This window comes from Osmerus mordax, chromosome 16, assembly GCF_038355195.1.
Source record: "Osmerus mordax isolate fOsmMor3 chromosome 16, fOsmMor3.pri, whole genome shotgun sequence".
Taxonomy (NCBI): domain Eukaryota; kingdom Metazoa; phylum Chordata; class Actinopteri; order Osmeriformes; family Osmeridae; genus Osmerus; species Osmerus mordax.
Window position 1 is genome coordinate 4,718,696 of NC_090065.1, and position 19,614 is coordinate 4,738,309.

The 19,614-nt window shown below is 39.5% G+C and overlaps 1 protein-coding gene across 1 annotated transcript in view; it reads left to right on the forward strand.

Moving 5' to 3' along the window:
• The window catches only part of astn1 (astrotactin 1), a 105,207-nt gene that overhangs the window by 33,451 nt on the left and 52,142 nt on the right, over positions 1-19,614 (forward strand). The window contains exons 7-12 of the mRNA XM_067252555.1: positions 2,726-2,810; positions 4,196-4,270; positions 6,400-6,537; positions 9,955-10,105; positions 15,485-15,651; positions 16,778-16,972. Coding sequence (XP_067108656.1) covers positions 2,726-2,810; positions 4,196-4,270; positions 6,400-6,537; positions 9,955-10,105; positions 15,485-15,651; positions 16,778-16,972 — 811 coding nt within the window. The remainder of the gene's footprint in view (positions 1-2,725; positions 2,811-4,195; positions 4,271-6,399; positions 6,538-9,954; positions 10,106-15,484; positions 15,652-16,777; positions 16,973-19,614) is intronic.

Consider the following 19,614-nt stretch of genomic DNA (forward strand, 5'->3'; position numbering starts at 1 on the left):
GAAACATAAAATAAACTATACTGTTACTGTTGGTTTATTAGATCAGGTGCATCAGTAGACATATCCACATGTATACCTGTGAATGAATACTCATTATTCGAAATGGGTATTCATTCGCAGCGGTTGCACCAAGATCGTTAGTAATGACAGGGCACCATTAACTCTCCAGTTGTCAGTAGAGGCCAATATCCCATGTTGCAGATATTTGAAGAGGAGTTCTGTGTTTGTATCTGTTATTCAGTGGGGGGTGTCTTCAGTGGGCTGAAGAGAGAATTCTGAGACCCTAAATGTATGAAAAATAAGTCAGACCTCTGGGATATATGCCTGCATTTCTTGAAATGTAATACGTAATTTGAGGCTTCTGCCCCTAAAAATGAAATATAGAACAGGAAGCTTGGTGCAATGCTTCAATAATTACATTGTGTTTTTCATATGATGCATTCTTAATGAAACCTCTGTGTGCTGGGAAAGGGATTGCAAGGTGCCAGATAGCTACAAGATGGCCTCAACTCAATCCTTTTTGAGCTGAGGATACTGATGAAAACTCGGATGGGTTGCGACAATTGGAAATATTAAGAGAAGGTGAATTTGAATGGCACTATGAGGATCTTATAGGTTTTGACGGTGCAGTTTGCTCGGTATCTGAGACATTGTTTATGTGAACTCTGGGTCATTTGAACTGAAATGATAATAAATAAATTAGCAGTCCACTGATGATGGATCCCAAAAAGCAATCATGTAACGAGTTTTAGACACTAACTATGATGTCATAGCGCTGATAGGTGTTTTCTTATACAATCCATGTCCTCCATAGTACATTTAACAAAGTACCAATTATATATCCAGTCAAATGTGCCCATTTGGAGCTTTGCCAACAGCAGTGGATAGACAGCATCCAGTCGTGTGCACAGGGCAATAAGAGTAGGTACTGAACCCTTATGAGACAAGGTTCAAACGGTGCTTGCAATGACAAAACAACAAGACAATACAGAGCCATATGTGCATGGCATTTCTATGGTAGACAGAAGCCTAGGACTAGATGGTGTTATTGTGTAATCAGGTTATATATAAGTTATAAGTAAATGTACTTGTTAATGAGATGTTGAACAGCTGCGTTCACAATAAATGCTTTAGAATGTCTATGAAATTGTGTCATTATGTGTTCTTAATTATAGTTATTTAAGCATACAGTGTGCTTTATACTCAATGCAATTAAAACTAAAGTAAAAGCCTAAGGGCTTACTTTCAGTTTGAGGCAGCGTTTGAGATGAACGGTATAACAACCTTTTAAGTAGCTATATGTGGAGTTTTGTATATTTATGTAATTTCACATGTCTTCCATGGGGGGGGGGGGGGGGGTTAAGCTGTTTGTGAGCCCTTAACCTAAGACAATTTTCTATCATTGTGTAAGACAAAAACAGTACTACAGTAACTACAAGAGGGTGACTCTCAGTTTGAAGCAGGAACGTACAGTCCTAGTGTAAAAAGACTTTCCAATCTTTTAGCACAGATTGTCCCTTTGCTAAGACAACAAATCTTTGCTTAGGCCACAATAAAGAATTACCTCAACATCCATTAACAAATTAATTTCCTGACGTCATTGTCCTCCATGCTAATATACAACTGTGGTGTTAGCATGACCCTCTAAGTAAAGCGATTTCCATTTCCCTCTCACAGACACATACACACCCCAGAGATACTGCCCTTTCCCCTATTCCTTGTGGAACACAGACCCTAGGATGTCAGTGAGTCACTATGAGTATCCCCTTTGCTCCGGCTGAGTTTCCCCCATCAATCTTCCTGAGTGAAGTTGGGGCAACTCCTCTCCTGTGTGCTGACAACAGCAAGATGTGCTCCACTGTTCCTGATGGCTCTAATAGCCTTCGCTGATCTGGAGACTGATGGGAAGAAAAAGCACACGCACACACATCTTACCAGCACACGCATCTTACCAGCACATGCATCTTACCAGCACACGTATCTTACCAGCACCCGAATCTTACCAGCACACGCATCTTACCAGCACATGCACATGCCTCTTACCAGCACATGCATCTTACCAGCACATGCACATGCCTCTTACCAGCACACGCATCTTACCAGCACACGCATCTTACCAGCACATGCATCTTACCAGCACACGCGTCTTACCAGCACACGCATCTTACCAGCACACGCATCTTACCAGCACATGCACATGCCTCTTACCAGCACACTGTTATTACCAGCACACGCATCTTACCAGCACATGCACATGCCTCTTACCAGCACACGCATCTTACCAGCACATGCACATGCTTCTTACCAGCACAGACTTCTTACCAGCACACGCATCTTACCAGCACATGAACACGCATCTTACCAGCACATGCCTCTTACCAGCACACGCATCTTACCAGCACACACATCTTACCAGCACATGCACACACATCTTACCAGCACATGCCTCTTACCAGGACACGCATCTTACCAGCACACGCAAGCACGCAACACCGGGAGGTTACATAGAGAGTCATCACAGTCCACAACTAATTGTCAAGACGAGGAGTCTGAGCACGCCACAGACTGGAAGCTCGTACAGCACCTGTCTCGTGCTAATAAGGTTTAAGTGGATTGAAAAATGTAAAATACAAAATCAAGAGCGACAAGATAGTTCCATCGTCCTTCTCTTAGCCTTGCTCTTTTGAACTGTGTCAATTTCTTTTCTTTTTTTGTCTTGTCGTAGGTGATTGTCTCTGCCTAGATGGCTATATGAAGGACCCGGTCCACAAGCATCTTTGCATCCGCAATGAGTGGGGTCCAAATCAGGGGTAAGTGAAGATAGAGGAGGTGTGAAATGCATTTCACGATACAACCTGTTGCCAATTCAGACTAAACCGACACTAGGGAAAATTAAGATACCGTCACCATTCATCCTGAAGACCTGTTTTGTACTAGAACTGAAGAGCTGTTGAATTTGGACATAATTAAAAGTGTTTTAAGAAGAGAAATCAAGAGAAACATCTAAACTCAATCCGGCCAATTTTCACTTTTTCATCGGCTGTGTAAAAATGTAATTACTGGTTATAACTGAGTAGTAATTTCATTAGCACACAGTTTTGCCAACACTTCATAAAAAGGGGTGTTTGACATGACGCAAGTGCAAAGTAAAAAAGCTGTGTCTAACTATGAATTGAATCAACCTTTTGATCTGCGTCATACTGTAATAACTCGGTAAACATGAGTCTGTGAACAGGGCTCACCTGCGTTTTACCAATGTTACTAGGACGGTGTGAAGGGGATATGAGGCTGTGCTTGCCAGTTAATATCAACATGATTGCTCTTTGCTAACATGTTCAAAGCCATTCTATCATAGCAACTGCTTAACAAAATAACAGGTGATAAACAAATATGAAACCCCTCAAAAGTAATTGCTAATTGGATTTGTTATCTTCTCAGAAGCATTTCATTTCAAGTTGTGACAGTTGTGAAAATGTACTGTATTTCAAAAGTAATTTTAATCTTTGTAATTTAATTGGGCGACAAATGTGTATATGACAGTAGAACACTGAAAAATAAACTTCTCTTATCTTTCTGCAGCTGTAGGGCCCATGTAATTTTGACATTCGTCAGAATACTGTCTACAGTTTGGCCCCATAACTTGAAATTGGCACACATTTCTCCTCCCTGGTATCTCCCCCCCCCTTTAGTTATTCCCCGCTCTCATAGTCTGAGTCTAATAGAGACAGCCTGCAGGGGCAGCTTAAATGTTTAATGACCAAGCCCCTCTGGCTTTGGGCCGTTATCAAGTTTTGCTGCTCTTTTGCCTACAGTATTGTAGAAGCTTACTCAGAAAGACATCAGGCCCTTGTCACTTCTTCTTTCCTCACTCTGTAGACAGTTAAGTCCCCAAGCTGCCAGTGTCTATTAATCTTCATCATTTCCCCCCTCAACTACTCTCCCAGCACTGGTAAATATATAGGTGTCTAAGTAACATCTAGTGTCACAGACTGAGAAACACATTTTTCTATCTGGGTGTTTACTCACAGCATCTGTCATACTAGTTTTGATTTGTGGAATCTTTGATGAAAATAATTTGGTGGGGTCAGGGGGTGGATGGTTGAAATCTGTTTTGAAACTAGTTTGCACTAGAAGGCCATTTTGTTGTGTGTTCAAAAAGAAAGTTTCACTCTTTTATCTTATTATCTCTTGTTAGACCCTGGCCTTATACCATTTTCCAGCGTGGATTTGATCTGGTGATGGGAGAACAGCCATCCGATCGTATTTTTAGGTAGGAAAACCTTACAAGTTTTATGCGACCACAGTTTATTGGTATGGATTATAAAGTATTGGTTTGAAAAGGACACTTGCCTACTCAAAAGGTAATGAAATCACTCCTCACTTGGAGAGGTATTTTGTACTTCTTTAGATGGTACTTGTGTAGAATGAAGATAGCCCCCAAGACTGAACAAAACAGAGGAAGATTAATTGTACACATTCTGAAATGATACCCTTTTTCATGCTTACGGTTTTGTTTACAGAAAGACAGACTTCTATGATGTCATCTATGATGGCAACAAAAGTCATGTGTGTAGTCATTTTGTACTTCCTATATATAAAACAACAACATTCAAAATCGTACATAGAATTCTCATTGTAGATAATGGTTTGTTGAATAGAATGTGAGAGATAATGGAATTGTTGTAGAACATTTCTGTTATGCATTATATACAATTTCATGGTAAGTTTGTCACACTGACAATCAGTCGTTTGAGTCTCCAGCACATCACACTACCCATCCTGCTTTCTGCTTTACGTTACAAATGGATTGTGATAAAAAAAATATGGTGGGAAAGTCCCTACCAATAAACAGTTCTCTTTCCTTTGAATCCCCGAGACCTGCATCTTCAAAAGCCAATAGAAGTATGGCAACAACACTGATTACCCTGCATAGCACTGCTCTCAACCAAAGCAGTTTTTTTTCCAAGACAGATTTAGTTCATCTCATGGTTATAAGTGATAGCTTTGTTGGTCACCAAGAGTCTGTGAGAACTGCCATCGAACAAACATCTCTGTGATTTCTTTTGATACACTTGCTTTTGCTTTACAACGTTATCCCAGGGGTTTCTGTCTCAATATTCTGTCCAGCGTAGCATTTAAAGTGTCTTTGTCCTGCATCATTTCACACCGACCTCAATTCGAACCTCATCTAACTGATGTGTTTTCCTACAGATCTGGAATATGGACAAGCAATTTTAAGGACAGCCGTTAACTTAGTTACTCATCCGCAATCATATAATTCAACGAGCAAGCAATTAGCATTGTGGCCATGAATAACAAAGTCCTGAAAAAAACAAATGTATATTTTTGTTGTACTTCAGGCTAGAATGAATCGTCAACTGTGTGCTTACTCGGTATGATCCCAGTATTGTATATTTGACAGTTGTCCTAAATCAGGTTTCATAGCAAGTTTTAAAAACTGTGCCGTAAACAGTGCATCAGATATGCTTGTTCTGTGTTTTGTTGCAGTCACATTATCAGGAAGGGCTGCTTACCTACAGATAATCTGCCTGTACAATGAAAGTAATGCATTTGTCACCCTACAAGGGAGGGTATGAGCTCAGTACTGCAGAGGACCCTTAAGGAGCCATTCTTAAATGGACAGAAAGACTTATGAGACTGCTAGCATTGGCTCCCTTGGAAATAATAGGGAAATAATATGGTTTTAATAGACTTCCCGTGCTCATAATCACCCGCAAGAATCCAGTGCATTATATTAAATGGTACTGTAGGATGTAGAGAATTTGATTCATATAAAGCTGAAGTTGGAAAGAGGGAAAGTAATTGGACGGACGTAATTAAGCTTTCCCCTTAACAGCGGTTTAATCATTACATTTCTAAAGTGACTGGTAATGCATGCAGTTCTCCCGATCCAGTGCCCTTTACTTATGCTAAGTTAGCAATTTATTAGATGCAAATTGAACAATGTGAACGCAAAAATGTGTTAAGTCTGCAGAAAACTGTTGTTAACCATTTAATCAACAAGTTATTTTCAACAATGATGCATGCATAATATATTAGCAGTGGTATTGCATTTGATGTTAATCAGAATACACTGTTTAACTTAAATCCTGCTTAAGACTTACACTTCCTGTGCATCACATTAAAAGATTGATGATATTCATAAAAATAAAAAAGAAGGAATTGTTGTAAAATAATTGGTCCATTACTCCACAGACTTAACGTCCTCAATGTTCTTCAGGCTTGACTAGTTTAGTTTTTTGACCATTCTAAGGACTCAAATTTGAGTTCATTGCTATGAATGAATCATCATTCACCGTTAAGAGGCCTGTTGTGCGGGACTAACAGTAACTGCTATGTTATTAATGTACTGTATATTCCATAACGTGTCTCCTTCAGGTTCACGTATACGCTGGGGGAAGGGATGTGGCTCCCACTGAGTAAGAGCTTTGTGATCCCTCCTGCTGAGCTGGCTATCAACCCTTCAGCCAAGTGCAAGACTGACATGACTGTCATGGAGGATGCCGTGGATGTGAGGTGAGCAGGGATCCTTTTCTATATGAACTACTCTGGTAAGTTTTACAATTAGGGATGATAGTAATGATGATAGTAAGATGATACAAATTGGATTTATTGGTCTGTGGAATATGCTGGTTTTATGATGAATTACAATTTCAATCTCTGCTGAAAATACAAATACAGTATGTTGGAGTCCTTTTTAACTTTTGTATCTTTATTATACCACATTTTTCTTACAGCAGAAAATGTACGTGTCTTATTATATTCAAAGTTTTTGTAATGTACACTCATAAAACGTTCCAGACATCACAAGGGTAGTAATGGAACACTAAAGTTGAGCAAAACATCTATAACATTGCAAAAACAAAAGCAGTGAGACTATGAAATTTACTTAAATTGAATTGTTAAATGGCTCATTGCTTTTGAGAAACACAATTTCTTGAGGTTAGGGGAAAAGTAAATCTCTAAAGCAATAAAACAGCAGTGTACTGACATTAATACAATACCTCAACAAAACCTTTGCAGTAATATCCATGCATAGGGTATATACTAGGGCCTCCAATGTTTTAGGATGCAGTTAATGTACTATATGCATCGGATATTGTATGAGTTGAACTTTTCATTTCAACAAACCTTGCCCCCTAACATTCAATCAGTGATAAAATCACAGCATTTATGCACTGCATTTGTGAATCTTGTTAACTTCATATCTTTGTACAGTGGTATTCACAGTTGAAAGCACAACACTATAGAGTACTAAAGTGGATATATATAATTTTTCTAGAATGTCTAACTATGGAGATGCTTGTCATAATGGAGACACCTTAGTTGCAAAAGTTGCTGCTAATTAGTGAGAAATAATTGTTGATCGGGTTGATAGTCCACTTCTTGCTAATCTCAGCTTGTTAAATAACTTTAATGACTTTAGAAAGGGATATATTTGGGACTGTACTGTACCTTTAAATTAAATACAGGATGTATACCTAATAGTTGACAGATTATTGTATTTATACAAGGGCACATACAGTATGCCAGGTATTAGTTTACAAAGTTGAACAACGATTGCAAAAATGTCAAACGATTGCAAAAAACATCAAGCATTTTAGCCTGTTATCCAGCAGGCTTGATAATAATTCCTGCTAACTGTATGCAATAAATTATGATTCATAAGTCATTTTTTACATAAAAGGTGAAAGAAAATGTAACCTCTTAAAACATCACTTAATTTCAGCTCATCCCCAGCCTGCACCATTTCTACAATGATAGTTACAGTCATGCCCAGCCACTGCATTAAAGGTGCCAACCCTAAGCGTTATTCAGAAGGTCATTTAAAGTGTTGAGTTCAAAAGTTATCAGTCTCAGTTATAAAGGGTTTTATACGGTTTCAGAAAGTTGGATGTAATATTAGTTGGAGGATGACTTTTTCCTGGAAGAGTTTGAATCCTATTACTAAAAGGGCAGATTTCCATGTGATTAATTTGTATTCTTTCCAGAACTTGACTAATTTTCAGACATTTGGATTTCTTTTTCTCACTCTTTGTGAGTCACTACAATTTCTGGGAGCTTTCTGTGCTCCACCAGCTTAGATCAGGTTTCAGAGATTCACAACATAAATGTTTGAATTTCTTCTCACCATCTGTTTTCCACCTGTTGTACAGAAGTCTTTATTTGAAAGTCTGTTTACCACTTTAACAGAATCACTGGCACTAACAACATTTCTTTACATGCCAACACAAAAGCTCCACAAATTACTCATAACTTCTGCCTTTCAATTGACATTTTGTAATATAAACCTTTAATTGAACTTTAAAAGCATTTATATTTGTAAATGTATGACATTATTGCGAGAACACAGTAATTAGGAAAACTATTCTGAAAATGGCAGTAAACTATTCTTGTTCTGACATTCATGCAGTACGGTGATGTGAGGTGCGTGTAGGCAATAGGAAGATAAAAAAACTTAACACGGTAGCATAGTGTTTTTCCATTATCAAACCAAACTTTTTAAACTAATAAAGTCTAATGCCAGGCAAATTACAGGGTGGACAAAAACAGGAAGACAGTACATGATTTTCACTGCCAGTAGACTGAAGTAAATGACCAATCAGCCTGTCCAGATTTGAAATCACATATGACCTTCTTATTGCTTAGATGCATGTTGATCATAGTCATAATTGATGGTTAAGATTAATTGCACCTTTCAGACATAGACGGCCACCATGAACAGAGCACTTAAACTTAAGCAGGTAGTATTTAGTGGCAGTTGAGAGCCAGAATGTGATGGCAGTTTCCCATCAAACCTGAACAAAGAACTGTCACAGCAAAGCAAATTGTATAATTAAGGCTGCACTAGGTACTATAAAATACATTATAATCTGAAACAATTCTCAACTCATGAAAAAAAAAAAATATTGTCTGAACTTACAAGCTTTCCTCCAGCTCAGGTTTGATTGACAGTGGTTTTGCCAAATTAGCCAAAGAGGAAAGCCTCGCCAAAGGCTATTGGCTCGAACATAATTGACTGGATTGTAGTGGTTGCCCAAAATATTTGAAATTTACATTCCACTGGAACTGAGCAGTCATTGTTGCTAAAATACTCTCAGAGGGCCTTGTTAGCTTACACACCATGTTTTATGGGGGACACAACCTTTTTGGACAAAACAAATGCATGTCCAAGAAATGCATAATAATTCTGTGCAATTTCAATAGAATTTAAAACTGTACATCAAGTGCACCATTATATTACTGACCAGTTGCATTGCTTTCTTTGTCAACATGAAGACCACATGATCAATTATAAAATACAATTGTTTGTTCTGGGAAAATCTGTCTGACTTTGAGAGTTAATGAAACAATATCATAAATCATAAGAATATTTGTTTTAGGCGCTGGCAGAGCAATACGAAGACTGTGCCAGTGTATAAAAATGAAACTTGCAAAACAACGGAGGTCATTTATTTCCTCTCCCAAGGCAAGGTTCATGGCAGTGTTATTATAAACATTCTCTGTGCATCAGTGCTGCATTATTTCATTTTACCAGCATGGTTATTTAGTACCTTAAAGAACGGCAGTGAGGACATCAGTGCTATGCTATTCATCATTGCTAGCTCCTACAGTAATTCATGTTTCAATTTCATCATCTTTATATTTCAACCTTGAAAAACCATTGACTGTTGGTAAGGCAATGCAGATGGCTTTGACGAAGAATATATTCATCTTAAAAGCCATAGCCTCTTGTAAAACTTTGAAACGGTTTTGCTTTTCTGATTTAAAGAAATGTATAATTAATGTATTCTCGGATGTGTGAGATTGCAACTTTAATCATTGGAAAGTTGAATCACTCTACAAATTCAGATACAAGAAAATACTTGGACAGAATCAACAAGTTACATACTGCAACAAACTTATTTAGCGTTAACCTTTTTTATCTTACAGAGAGGAGCTGATGATATCCTCCTCCTTTGATAGTCTTGAGGTTCTGCTGGACTCTTTCGGGCCTGTGAGAGATTGCACCAAGGACAATGGAGGCTGTAGCAGAAATTTCCGTTGCATCTCTGACCGCAAGCTCGACTCCAGTGGATGTGTGGTGAGTCAGTATTGCCTGTGGGAGTCTCCCTACTCTCCTCCTCCCTCATAAGGCTGTTTAGCAGCCATGAAATGAGCCAGGCACGTTTGCTTCATGCGCCATCTGTCTCGACATCCACTAAAACATACACCTCAATGTTGTTGTTGTTTTTTTTTCATGTTTCAAAGAATCTTTGTCCGTATTTTGGTTCTCTTTCAGCTCCAAATGCATACAGTAGTTTTAGACAGCCAATGTTTATCAGTGGCGTTTTGACAGTTTAATGGCATTTCAGGTACTGTGAGGAACTGAAAGATTTCTACTACCGTAGGTGCTTTGAATGAGATCCAGCTTGCATTAGCTGACTATTGCTTTTAATCTCCTGTCATAGCTTTGAGCACTCCTACCTTCAGTTTGGAAAAATAAAGCAACACAATGTTGGCCTTCTACAACTACACAAGTAAGACAAATTAGTGAATCATTGAAGTAGTTTACTTTAGTAATATAGTATATTCAATATCGACACTATGAACTTACTGTGTTTCACAGCATATACTTATCAGTGAAAAGCCCCAGAGGGCGTGTGTGTGTTCTTCTTCACTCGCTTGCTCCGGGGTTGAGTGGGCAGTACAAGTATATACTTATACTGAGGGGTGAGATTAACCAATTTAAGTCTGTTAAAAGTAAACCTGTTTTTACATAAGTTGTATGCTGTTGTTTTAAGGTTGGATGTTAATTTATTTTGGGTTAGCAGAATTGTATTATTCAGGAAAAAAAGTTATGTCCCAGTTCAGAATACACAGTATTCAGTGTACAAAGAACCTCTCAATATTGTGAATCCCTTCATAGCTGTGTGGTCGAAGCATCTGCAGCAGATGCATCCATTTCTATGCTAATCCAATTAAGGCTGTTAGGGTCTACTTGGCTTTTCTGCCTACTAAGAAGCAAATGCATGGAAAACCACCTCGTTTATTTCTCTGAAGTTTATACATGCCACAAACCTTACATTTTCCTGACAAACAAATATATCTCCCAGTAGTTGATTATGCCATTTGAAATGATTGGTCTTGTGCACCAAATAGCACTGATGGTCTGACCTTGATGCAGCTGCTACTGGGGTTTTTATTCTGCCTCTGGACTTACTCTGTTATAGATGCGAAAAGTTGAAGACTAACAAGTGGAATCTTTTCCCATAAATTTTAGTACACTTCTTTTGATCTATCCCATGTGTCACAATGTCTAATAGCCAAAAGCATTGTGATGTTTGAAATTCAATTTAATTTGTCCTGGAAAATATTATTTTTCGTTAATAGAAATGATGACACTAACAACATTTTCTTCCGGATGTCTATTTAATTTCCCATTTGTTAATATTTTGGTAAGCATATTCTTTATTGTCTATTCATAATTAACTCTTTATTAGTTCAAACAACTAATTTCCTCCATGTTCAGGATCCTGGTATACCCTGGGGAATTTAACCAGCTTAATTTCACTATGTTTCATCACTGGGTGCATTACCTACAGGGATATAAACAGACAGCTATTAACATATAACTTTTAATCATCTTTCAAACATTGAGAACACACTCCGCTAAGGAATGAATCCCTGTCTTCAACAATTTTATCCTAACACTTAAGCATCCGCCCTTGTTCGTCCAGATATCTGAAATGCCCCCATCTGTTGCAAATATTACGTGGCATTTTGTAATTACCTTGTGACTGGGGTATATAAATGATGCTTTCATCCATCTAATCATGGTGGTAAACTGGCTGGGACCCAGAGCCTGATTTCTCGCTAATCAATTAACACCTTGTCTGAGTCCATGCTGCCAGTAGCGTCCTTAGTTTAATATCTCTCCTAGCGTGAGCCGCCTCTGCCGGCTGACCCTCGATGATGTATGACACTCCCGGGAAGAGACGACGAGCCTGCTTCCAGCTCTAAAGTGTAATAATCACCAAATGGTTGATGTGATTAATTAGCTCCTTCTTGTCTCCTGTAAAAAAAAGCGTAAGTTTCCGCTGTCTGACAGTTGAGACATGCCACTAACACAGGCCAATTTGGGCTCCATCCCCCCAAAAAAAACGTGTTAAAATTTGTCATTGTGTGGAGAATGCTGCTTACCTACAGAGTTGTCTTAATTTTACATGGGGTGGATTAGGGACTGCTTACACTACCTGGCCACCTGTATGGCGTAGAACCAGATTGGAAAAGATGTATTAAGCCTCTGGATTTGCCTGAACTGGATTTTAGAAAATGATGAATATTTACTTACAAACATTTAAGTTAGTATCATCTTAACCTTTTTCATGTTTTTACATATGCATATTCCCAGTGGAAGGTTCTATCCTTCCTCCAAACACTCATAAGATTTACAGATCTCTGTTGATAGCCTTCCGACAACATTCCTAAAGAGTGCTCGTATATGCAGTTTTGTGCTGTTTTACGAAACATACCTGAATGTAGCCTAAGGAGGAAGATTTTGACATGCTCCGATGCTGCTATCAAAAGCATTTTGTCACCAGATGTATCGACTAACACGCAGACCACATTCAGCCGCAACTTGTCCTGCCGTGAATCACATTTTTCGGCACTAAGCAGTTGTGAGCTGTGAGTCAATACTTGGCAGAGGTATTCTGCGTGTGCCCTCCTAAAGCGGAGTGCTCAGCACGCCGCCTGTGCCGGTGTTTTCCTCCCAGGATCAGTAGGTGGATTTAAGATATACTCCCATCCTCGCTCTCAAAAATCTGCTGTGTGGCTGCAGTCTCCTGGCATACAGATGCTGGGGCATGTTAATGCTCTACTGTAATCCCTAAAGCTACCTTTGAAATATGACCTTTTCACTCTGTGTACAGCTTGGGGAAAGGCCAGATAAACTGACAGAAAACTCCCAGAAACAGAGAAACAGTGCCGCAAAGGAATGCACATCACTGTGTGTAATTTACTAGTTCACATTAACGATGAAAGAACACATTTGTTTGTTGTATAAATATGTTTTTTTTTTTTACTGCACACTCTGAATAAATATAATCATATTATGAGTACACTGTTATACACACTCATAACCGTGCGACCAACAATGTTCTAAAGAGAATTCTTTATTTTATATCAGTTTGAAAACTTTAGCTCATCAGTCTCTATTGTTCCTTTCCTCCAATCTGCCTTTTTGGCAAATTAGAGAAGAACATAGTTTATCCAGCTCTCTAGGAAGGATTTGTTGCCGTATACACTACATCACATATGTCTGATTTCCATAAGCTTCAGGGGGGCTCAAGGAATTTATTTCCATTAAGAAAGTAAGATTAAAAGGCTGTGTGATTCAATGGATCTCTGGTGTGCGCTAAATACAAATATTTCACTTGTAGGGACAGTATGATCAATTATTGTCTCTTTTCATTTTGTTATTTCAAAGAGAATATATTGTCTTCATGTTGTTACTGGTTTGGATCATTATGTTGATTCAGTCAGAGTGAGCAGCAGTATACTGTATGTAAAAAATGAGTTGTAAGTCCTTCAGGATGAAGTGAATTAGTAAACAAATTCTATGACAATGGACTACTAATGATTAACCTTAGAGTATAATAGATATTTGTATACTGTACATTCTCATTACATTATTCATGGACAAATACCCAGATCATGCCTGATGTGGCAATTCCATTTCTATAGTCCTTGGGACTACAGGGAAATTGTTCTAAATTATCTTTATTCCTGTATGTTAAAATATGAAAAGGGGCCTATTACAGGATCCATATGGAGACACAGAAGGTTCGCCAGTGAGGGTCATCAACACATGAATTCCTCTCAGCTCTCCCTGCATTTTCACACAACCATCGATTGCTGAGAGAGACAGTGATTTAAAGAGTCTCTGCCATGAGATGAGTTAGGAGATTCAATGTACCATGGTCTTTACATTACAGGTGATAAATCAGTTGTCACTGTGCCTGTAGCTAAGCGACAAAATCAATAGCAATGTATCCACGGTACGAGGAGGCAGGGGACTGTTAGAATAGGAAAGTCAGGGAGTCAGGTGGCTGAGCGGTGAGGGAATCGGGCTAGTAATCCGAAGGTTGCCAGTTCAATTCCCGGTCATGCCAGCTGACGTTGTGTCCTTGGGCAAGGCACTTTACCCTACTTGCCTCGGGGGACTGTCCCTGTACTTACTGTAAGTCGCTCTGGATAACAGCGTCTGCTAAATGTAAATGTAGAATACAGAGCCTGTTCCCTGGATGCACTCAGTCTACTACTGGACATTTTGTAAAGGACCAACACCTCCTAGTGTGATGTTGGACTCCATCAATTGCAATCGACGAGATCAAAGCCAAGCTTGCAAACAGACCCCTTGCACTTTGCTTTAAAGGTGCCAGCAAATTGACAGAATGGACAGGTCATGAGTTAGTAAAGGAAGCCAGTTTATGTAACAGCATGTTTAGCGAACAGCATGTGTCGAGGCTCTGACTGATATAACTACACACCACCTCCACTTACGTAAGATGTACTTGGCTTGATGCTGTGTGTTTGTACTGAGGAAGTTCCGATACATATTTCATGTATTCCCATTTCACCCCTGTGCTGCAACAGAATCTCAAATGTTAAGGTTTGTAATATCCCAGTCATCCCTTGGCCACATCCTGAGCCATCATGAACTATGGATAGAGCAGGGTAAAGACGTGTCTCATATGTTCCGCGCTAGAACAGTCTGTAAAATATTTACATTTTTAATAAACAGACAACATCAAACGACTGAGACTTAGAATAAAACAAACTTTTCCGGCAAACAAACACAGCAGTTGAAATCTCCTTCGGGTTCTTGTTAACCTGCCCTAGATAGCAAGTGCTTCGATGCCACGGTATGCTGATCAATACATAAGGAATTGAGAGTTCGTAGACTTTGACAAATTGCTGTCTTATTGCTTGGAGGCAAACTGAGTATTCCCCTTGTTTTTAGAAGCAGTGGTGCCTTGTTAAGAATCACCCATCAGAGCATGCTTTGAAGCAGAGGGTTGACAGGCACAAGCACAGGGAAGTCTTTGGAACTTAAGGAACAGGCGTTGAGTTTTTATGAGTCCTACATGCCTCCATTAATTTAAACTTTTTTAATATACAGTAGATATTATATTAACATACTTCCCAAAAAGTGTTTGAAGCACTGTTATGATAAATTATGCCTGTTAGCAAAAGCCTTATTTATTCTATTATTTTCTAAACATACAGAATAGGGATACAGATATGTTGGTAATCAATTATTTTGTTACTGATGATACTTACTACTTAGTTTGTACTGTATAAACGACCTTATCATGCACTGTATTATATTAATTACTACATAACTGGCACATTGTGAGGGATGGATATCGAATATATTTCCTTTACTGAGTCAAACATCTTTGCAATCAACTCTTAGTGCCCTCCTGGACTGAGCCCCATGAAGGATGGCACAGGATGTTACGACCACCACATTGGCATTGACTGCTCCGATGGTTTCAATGGAGGCTGTGAGCAACTGTGTCTCCAGCAACTCGCCCCCCTTGAGGAAGACCCTACCCTCTACAACATCCAGATGTTCTGTGGGTAAGAAGACAGCAGATCATGTTCCTTCTTGGCAGAAATATCAAAGTCGTTAAGGATCTCTAATCTTCGAACAAAGATATTGCACCGGGTGTGGATTTCTTTGCCTCTTGCAAATTGTTAATTTAACCTTAAGTCAAAGACAAGACAGCATGCAGAAGAAGTTAATTATTGTAGACAAATACATTGAGTTCGCAACACTGTTGACCCTTTTTGCACTAAGCTAAGATTACTTTTATTCCTATTAACAGTTTGTGCATAGAATGCTAATGATGCCGACTTGCCATCGCATGGCTTATTGTTCACCTCAGTACAACACAGTACACATCAGTATGTCTTAAATGTCAGTGCTGCACCACATCAGCGAGTCAGAGCGAGCTGTCTTGGTCTCAAAGCTATCGAGTTCTGAAAAGAATATTTCGACCTTTCTTTGCCACTGTGTGAAGTAATTCCTTGATGTAAAAGAAAAAGGTCTGACTGACTTCAGCTGTTGAGATGTGGTTAATTCTTTGTCGTATAAAACATGATAATATGACAGGGGAACGCTAACCAGTGTAAGGGAGTGTGCATGCGGAGTGCTGGAGACAAGACATGCAGTATCTAGTCTTCTACCATGACAGTTTCCTGTAGAACACTGCCATCAGGAAGAGAGATGCTCTCTCTAATCCGTGGCAGCCCCTTTCCCCCTCTCCTCAGCCTTTGATACATTTTACAGAGCACACTAGACACTAGGATGTCAAAATGTCATAAATATGAAAGAGTCTTGAGAGGACGGTTTATATTATTCCGCTTTTTCGGGGGAAGTGGATTTTTTGGTGTTTGTGGAATAGAATTAATAACAATGAATTGATTCTACACAAAAAACCGCAAGGTCTATTTTTTCATCTCAGTAAACTATGGTTGGAAAAAGTGAATTTTCGTAACCTGTGGACCGTTTTTCCAGTTAGAAAAAAAAACTAACTGACAGTTAGCTACTGAACAGGAATGTTTACATAATGTTGTGAGGCTATTGGAACACTGTGCACAGTCATGTTGGAATGTGTTTAATACACATTTCACTGACTGCACTGTGTGCCCTGTCACATTGAACCCCATCATTACTTACCTTGTTGTGTGGTTGATGTCGTAGCTGTATTGAAGACTACAAGCGGGGCCAGGACGGTCGATCGTGCCAGCCTTTGTCTGAGGCTTGCACTGAGGGACTGGACTGTGGAGAGACTGCTGACATCCCAGCCAACCAGACGGTGTTTGGCGACCTGTTCTATGGCTACAACAACCACACAAAAGAGATTACCTCGGGACAGATCCTCAAGGCTACATTCAGGTAAATTCATTCATTTTGTCATGCTGTTTCAAGGCACTTGGTTTTCCTAACTGCATATCTGACAGCCGTACTTCCATGTCAAATCCCAAGGTTACGTTTCACGTGCACACTCTGCATGATCATGAGCTTATTGTACTTATGAAATTCGGGATTGCTTCTTGGATATATTTAAGATCTAAGGAGATGCACAGTCCAGTTTTGATGTTTATGGAGTCCGATGGCAGAATGCTTTGAAGGCAGTTTAATTACCATCGTCCACCCGTGGTGCTTTCCGCTACCGTCAGGAAGTCAGAAGGTCAGGAAAATGATCTGCCGGTCCTGAAATCTAATTTTGGTGTGCATGGATCCTGTAGCCATAGGCAGTTCATCCACTTACAATACGTCACGTGAGTGGCGGAGGAAGGCGAACGAGGAAAGTTAATATCATCAAGCAGCTAAATCTCAAATGCTCTGATCTCATTTGAAAGCACCACCACCAGCGAGTCAGGAGTTTTGAGGCAGACTTTGAAAAGCGCAAATGCTCCTGTGCTCTCCAGACAGGGGCAGCAGGGAGAGACTCTTTCGGGAGCTTTGGTTAATGTAAGCCCTAATTACACAAGATGGCAAGGAGTGAATTAAAAGTGACCAGGAGCCAGTGTGGTGTAATGGGAATTAATTGGAGCAGATGAAACATTGGATTTGCTGTGAACAAAAGAGATGCACGATTGTAGCCTTGCTGTGCACCTTGGGTTCTTTACAACGGGAATGCAACTCGGATGTGACAATTAATTTGAAAACAAATAAAATGTTGATAAATGCAGTGCACTAGAGAGATAACTCAGGGAAAAAATTTTTGCTGCCGGTGTCTCAGTAAATCAAACTCCAAACACAGCTCTCCAGGTTACACACTGTATAACCTCGATGATATACAGTACAGTACAATACAATACTGTGAGAAGAAAAACAGTCACATTATCGTGAATCTATTTAAATTAAATGCAGGAGGCACGCAGTCCATCCATAATAATGCCGAAGCCATCTACAGATAACCTATTGAGAGGAATTGGCCTTGTGTGGCTCTTGCATGATTTACAAAGAGAGGCACCATAAGAGATGTCATCAAAATCTTTTCCTGGGAAAAAGCAAGGGAATAAACCTTTATTATTCTGTTTCATACCCACACCAGTCTCATGGTTGGATTTTCACTGGCTCAACTTCAAAAGTCCCACCCCACAGTTTCGCGGTGCCACAAAGCATCTGTCTCAGTCTTTGACAGCCAACTTCTGAAAGGCAAGATCATTTTAATACAGTTACAATACTTAATACAGTTTAATCATTAACATAATTTTTATGAAGCAGCAGGAACCCATCAACTTAAATTGTGACATAATAGAAAAGGGCACCAGCCACAGACATAGATAACATAGCATGATAAAAGCAATCTGGAGATCTTGCATCGGCCTAGCACAGATATGATCTCACACAAACATGCACATGCATACCCATAGGCACAAACACACACATACACACACTTACACCTTCAAACCTGACAAACATGAACGTCCTCTCCAAGTCCAAATTGTCTAGCAATCCTTTATTTACCGTATCCCCCCAAAAAAGTGACATCTCTACATAGTCTGGCTGGAGAAATAAAAGGAGAGAGTGAGTGGTGTGAGCAGGTGCCCGCTGGCTCTCCACAGACAATTTGCTGGACTAAGATGAGGCATGCCTGTATACTGTACACACAGTGGGGGCCTTGTCTACTGGATGGCCGGGCTTCAGGCTGTGCCACTGTGGTGGGTCTGATTGACTCCACACAGGGCCCAAGGCGTTGCTTTCATGCTTGTCAGCTCTGAAGCTCTCTTCAAACTTCCCCAAAATACAAGGAAAATAGTTAGTTCTGGATTCCTCTGGGCTGGATTTCAATCTTCAAATCATAATTACTTTTTCCGATTTCCGTAAGTTTACATTTAGTTTTTTTGTTGCTGTTTTTTTGATGACTAGAGGCACACAAAAGTTGTCACAATGTTTGCGGAGGGTTAGGAGAGCTTATACCATCCCAGAGCCCGACGTGTATGAAGGGAGATAGGATCTCAAAAGGATCCCAGCTCAGATTGCCGTTTGTCTGGAGCCTCAGATATGCTATGTCCCACTGGTCGATCTCTTCACGGCGACTCCATTAGAATAATGAGAGTTAAGAAGCCAAGCTCTTCTCATTATTCTCCCCCTTTGGCTCCAAGTCATTGCCTTGCTCCCTCTCTTCTTCACACAACATGCTCAGAGCAGGTTTTAATGAATATTTTAGTGCCCTTTGTTCTCATTATGGCTGCTTGGGATCATGATTAGGACTACACTCCCAAACTTGGTTGGGTGTTTCCTTGTACCACCCATAGGGGAACACCTTTCTACTCAGTTAATTAAAATATGACATTTCTGTCCAAGTCAGATTGAAGATATTACGGGGTGGAAACAACTAACTGGTGCACTAGAAGTATTTCCATTCTTCACTCCAAGTCCATTTCACCAGTTGCTTAATCAAAATAACCAATAACATAATCAATGTGAAGTATAGTATTTCAAATAGTCTAGGCTTAAAACGGTCTTTCCAATATTGGTACACTGGCGCATTTAAAAGACACAATTCTATTAAAATAACACATTAA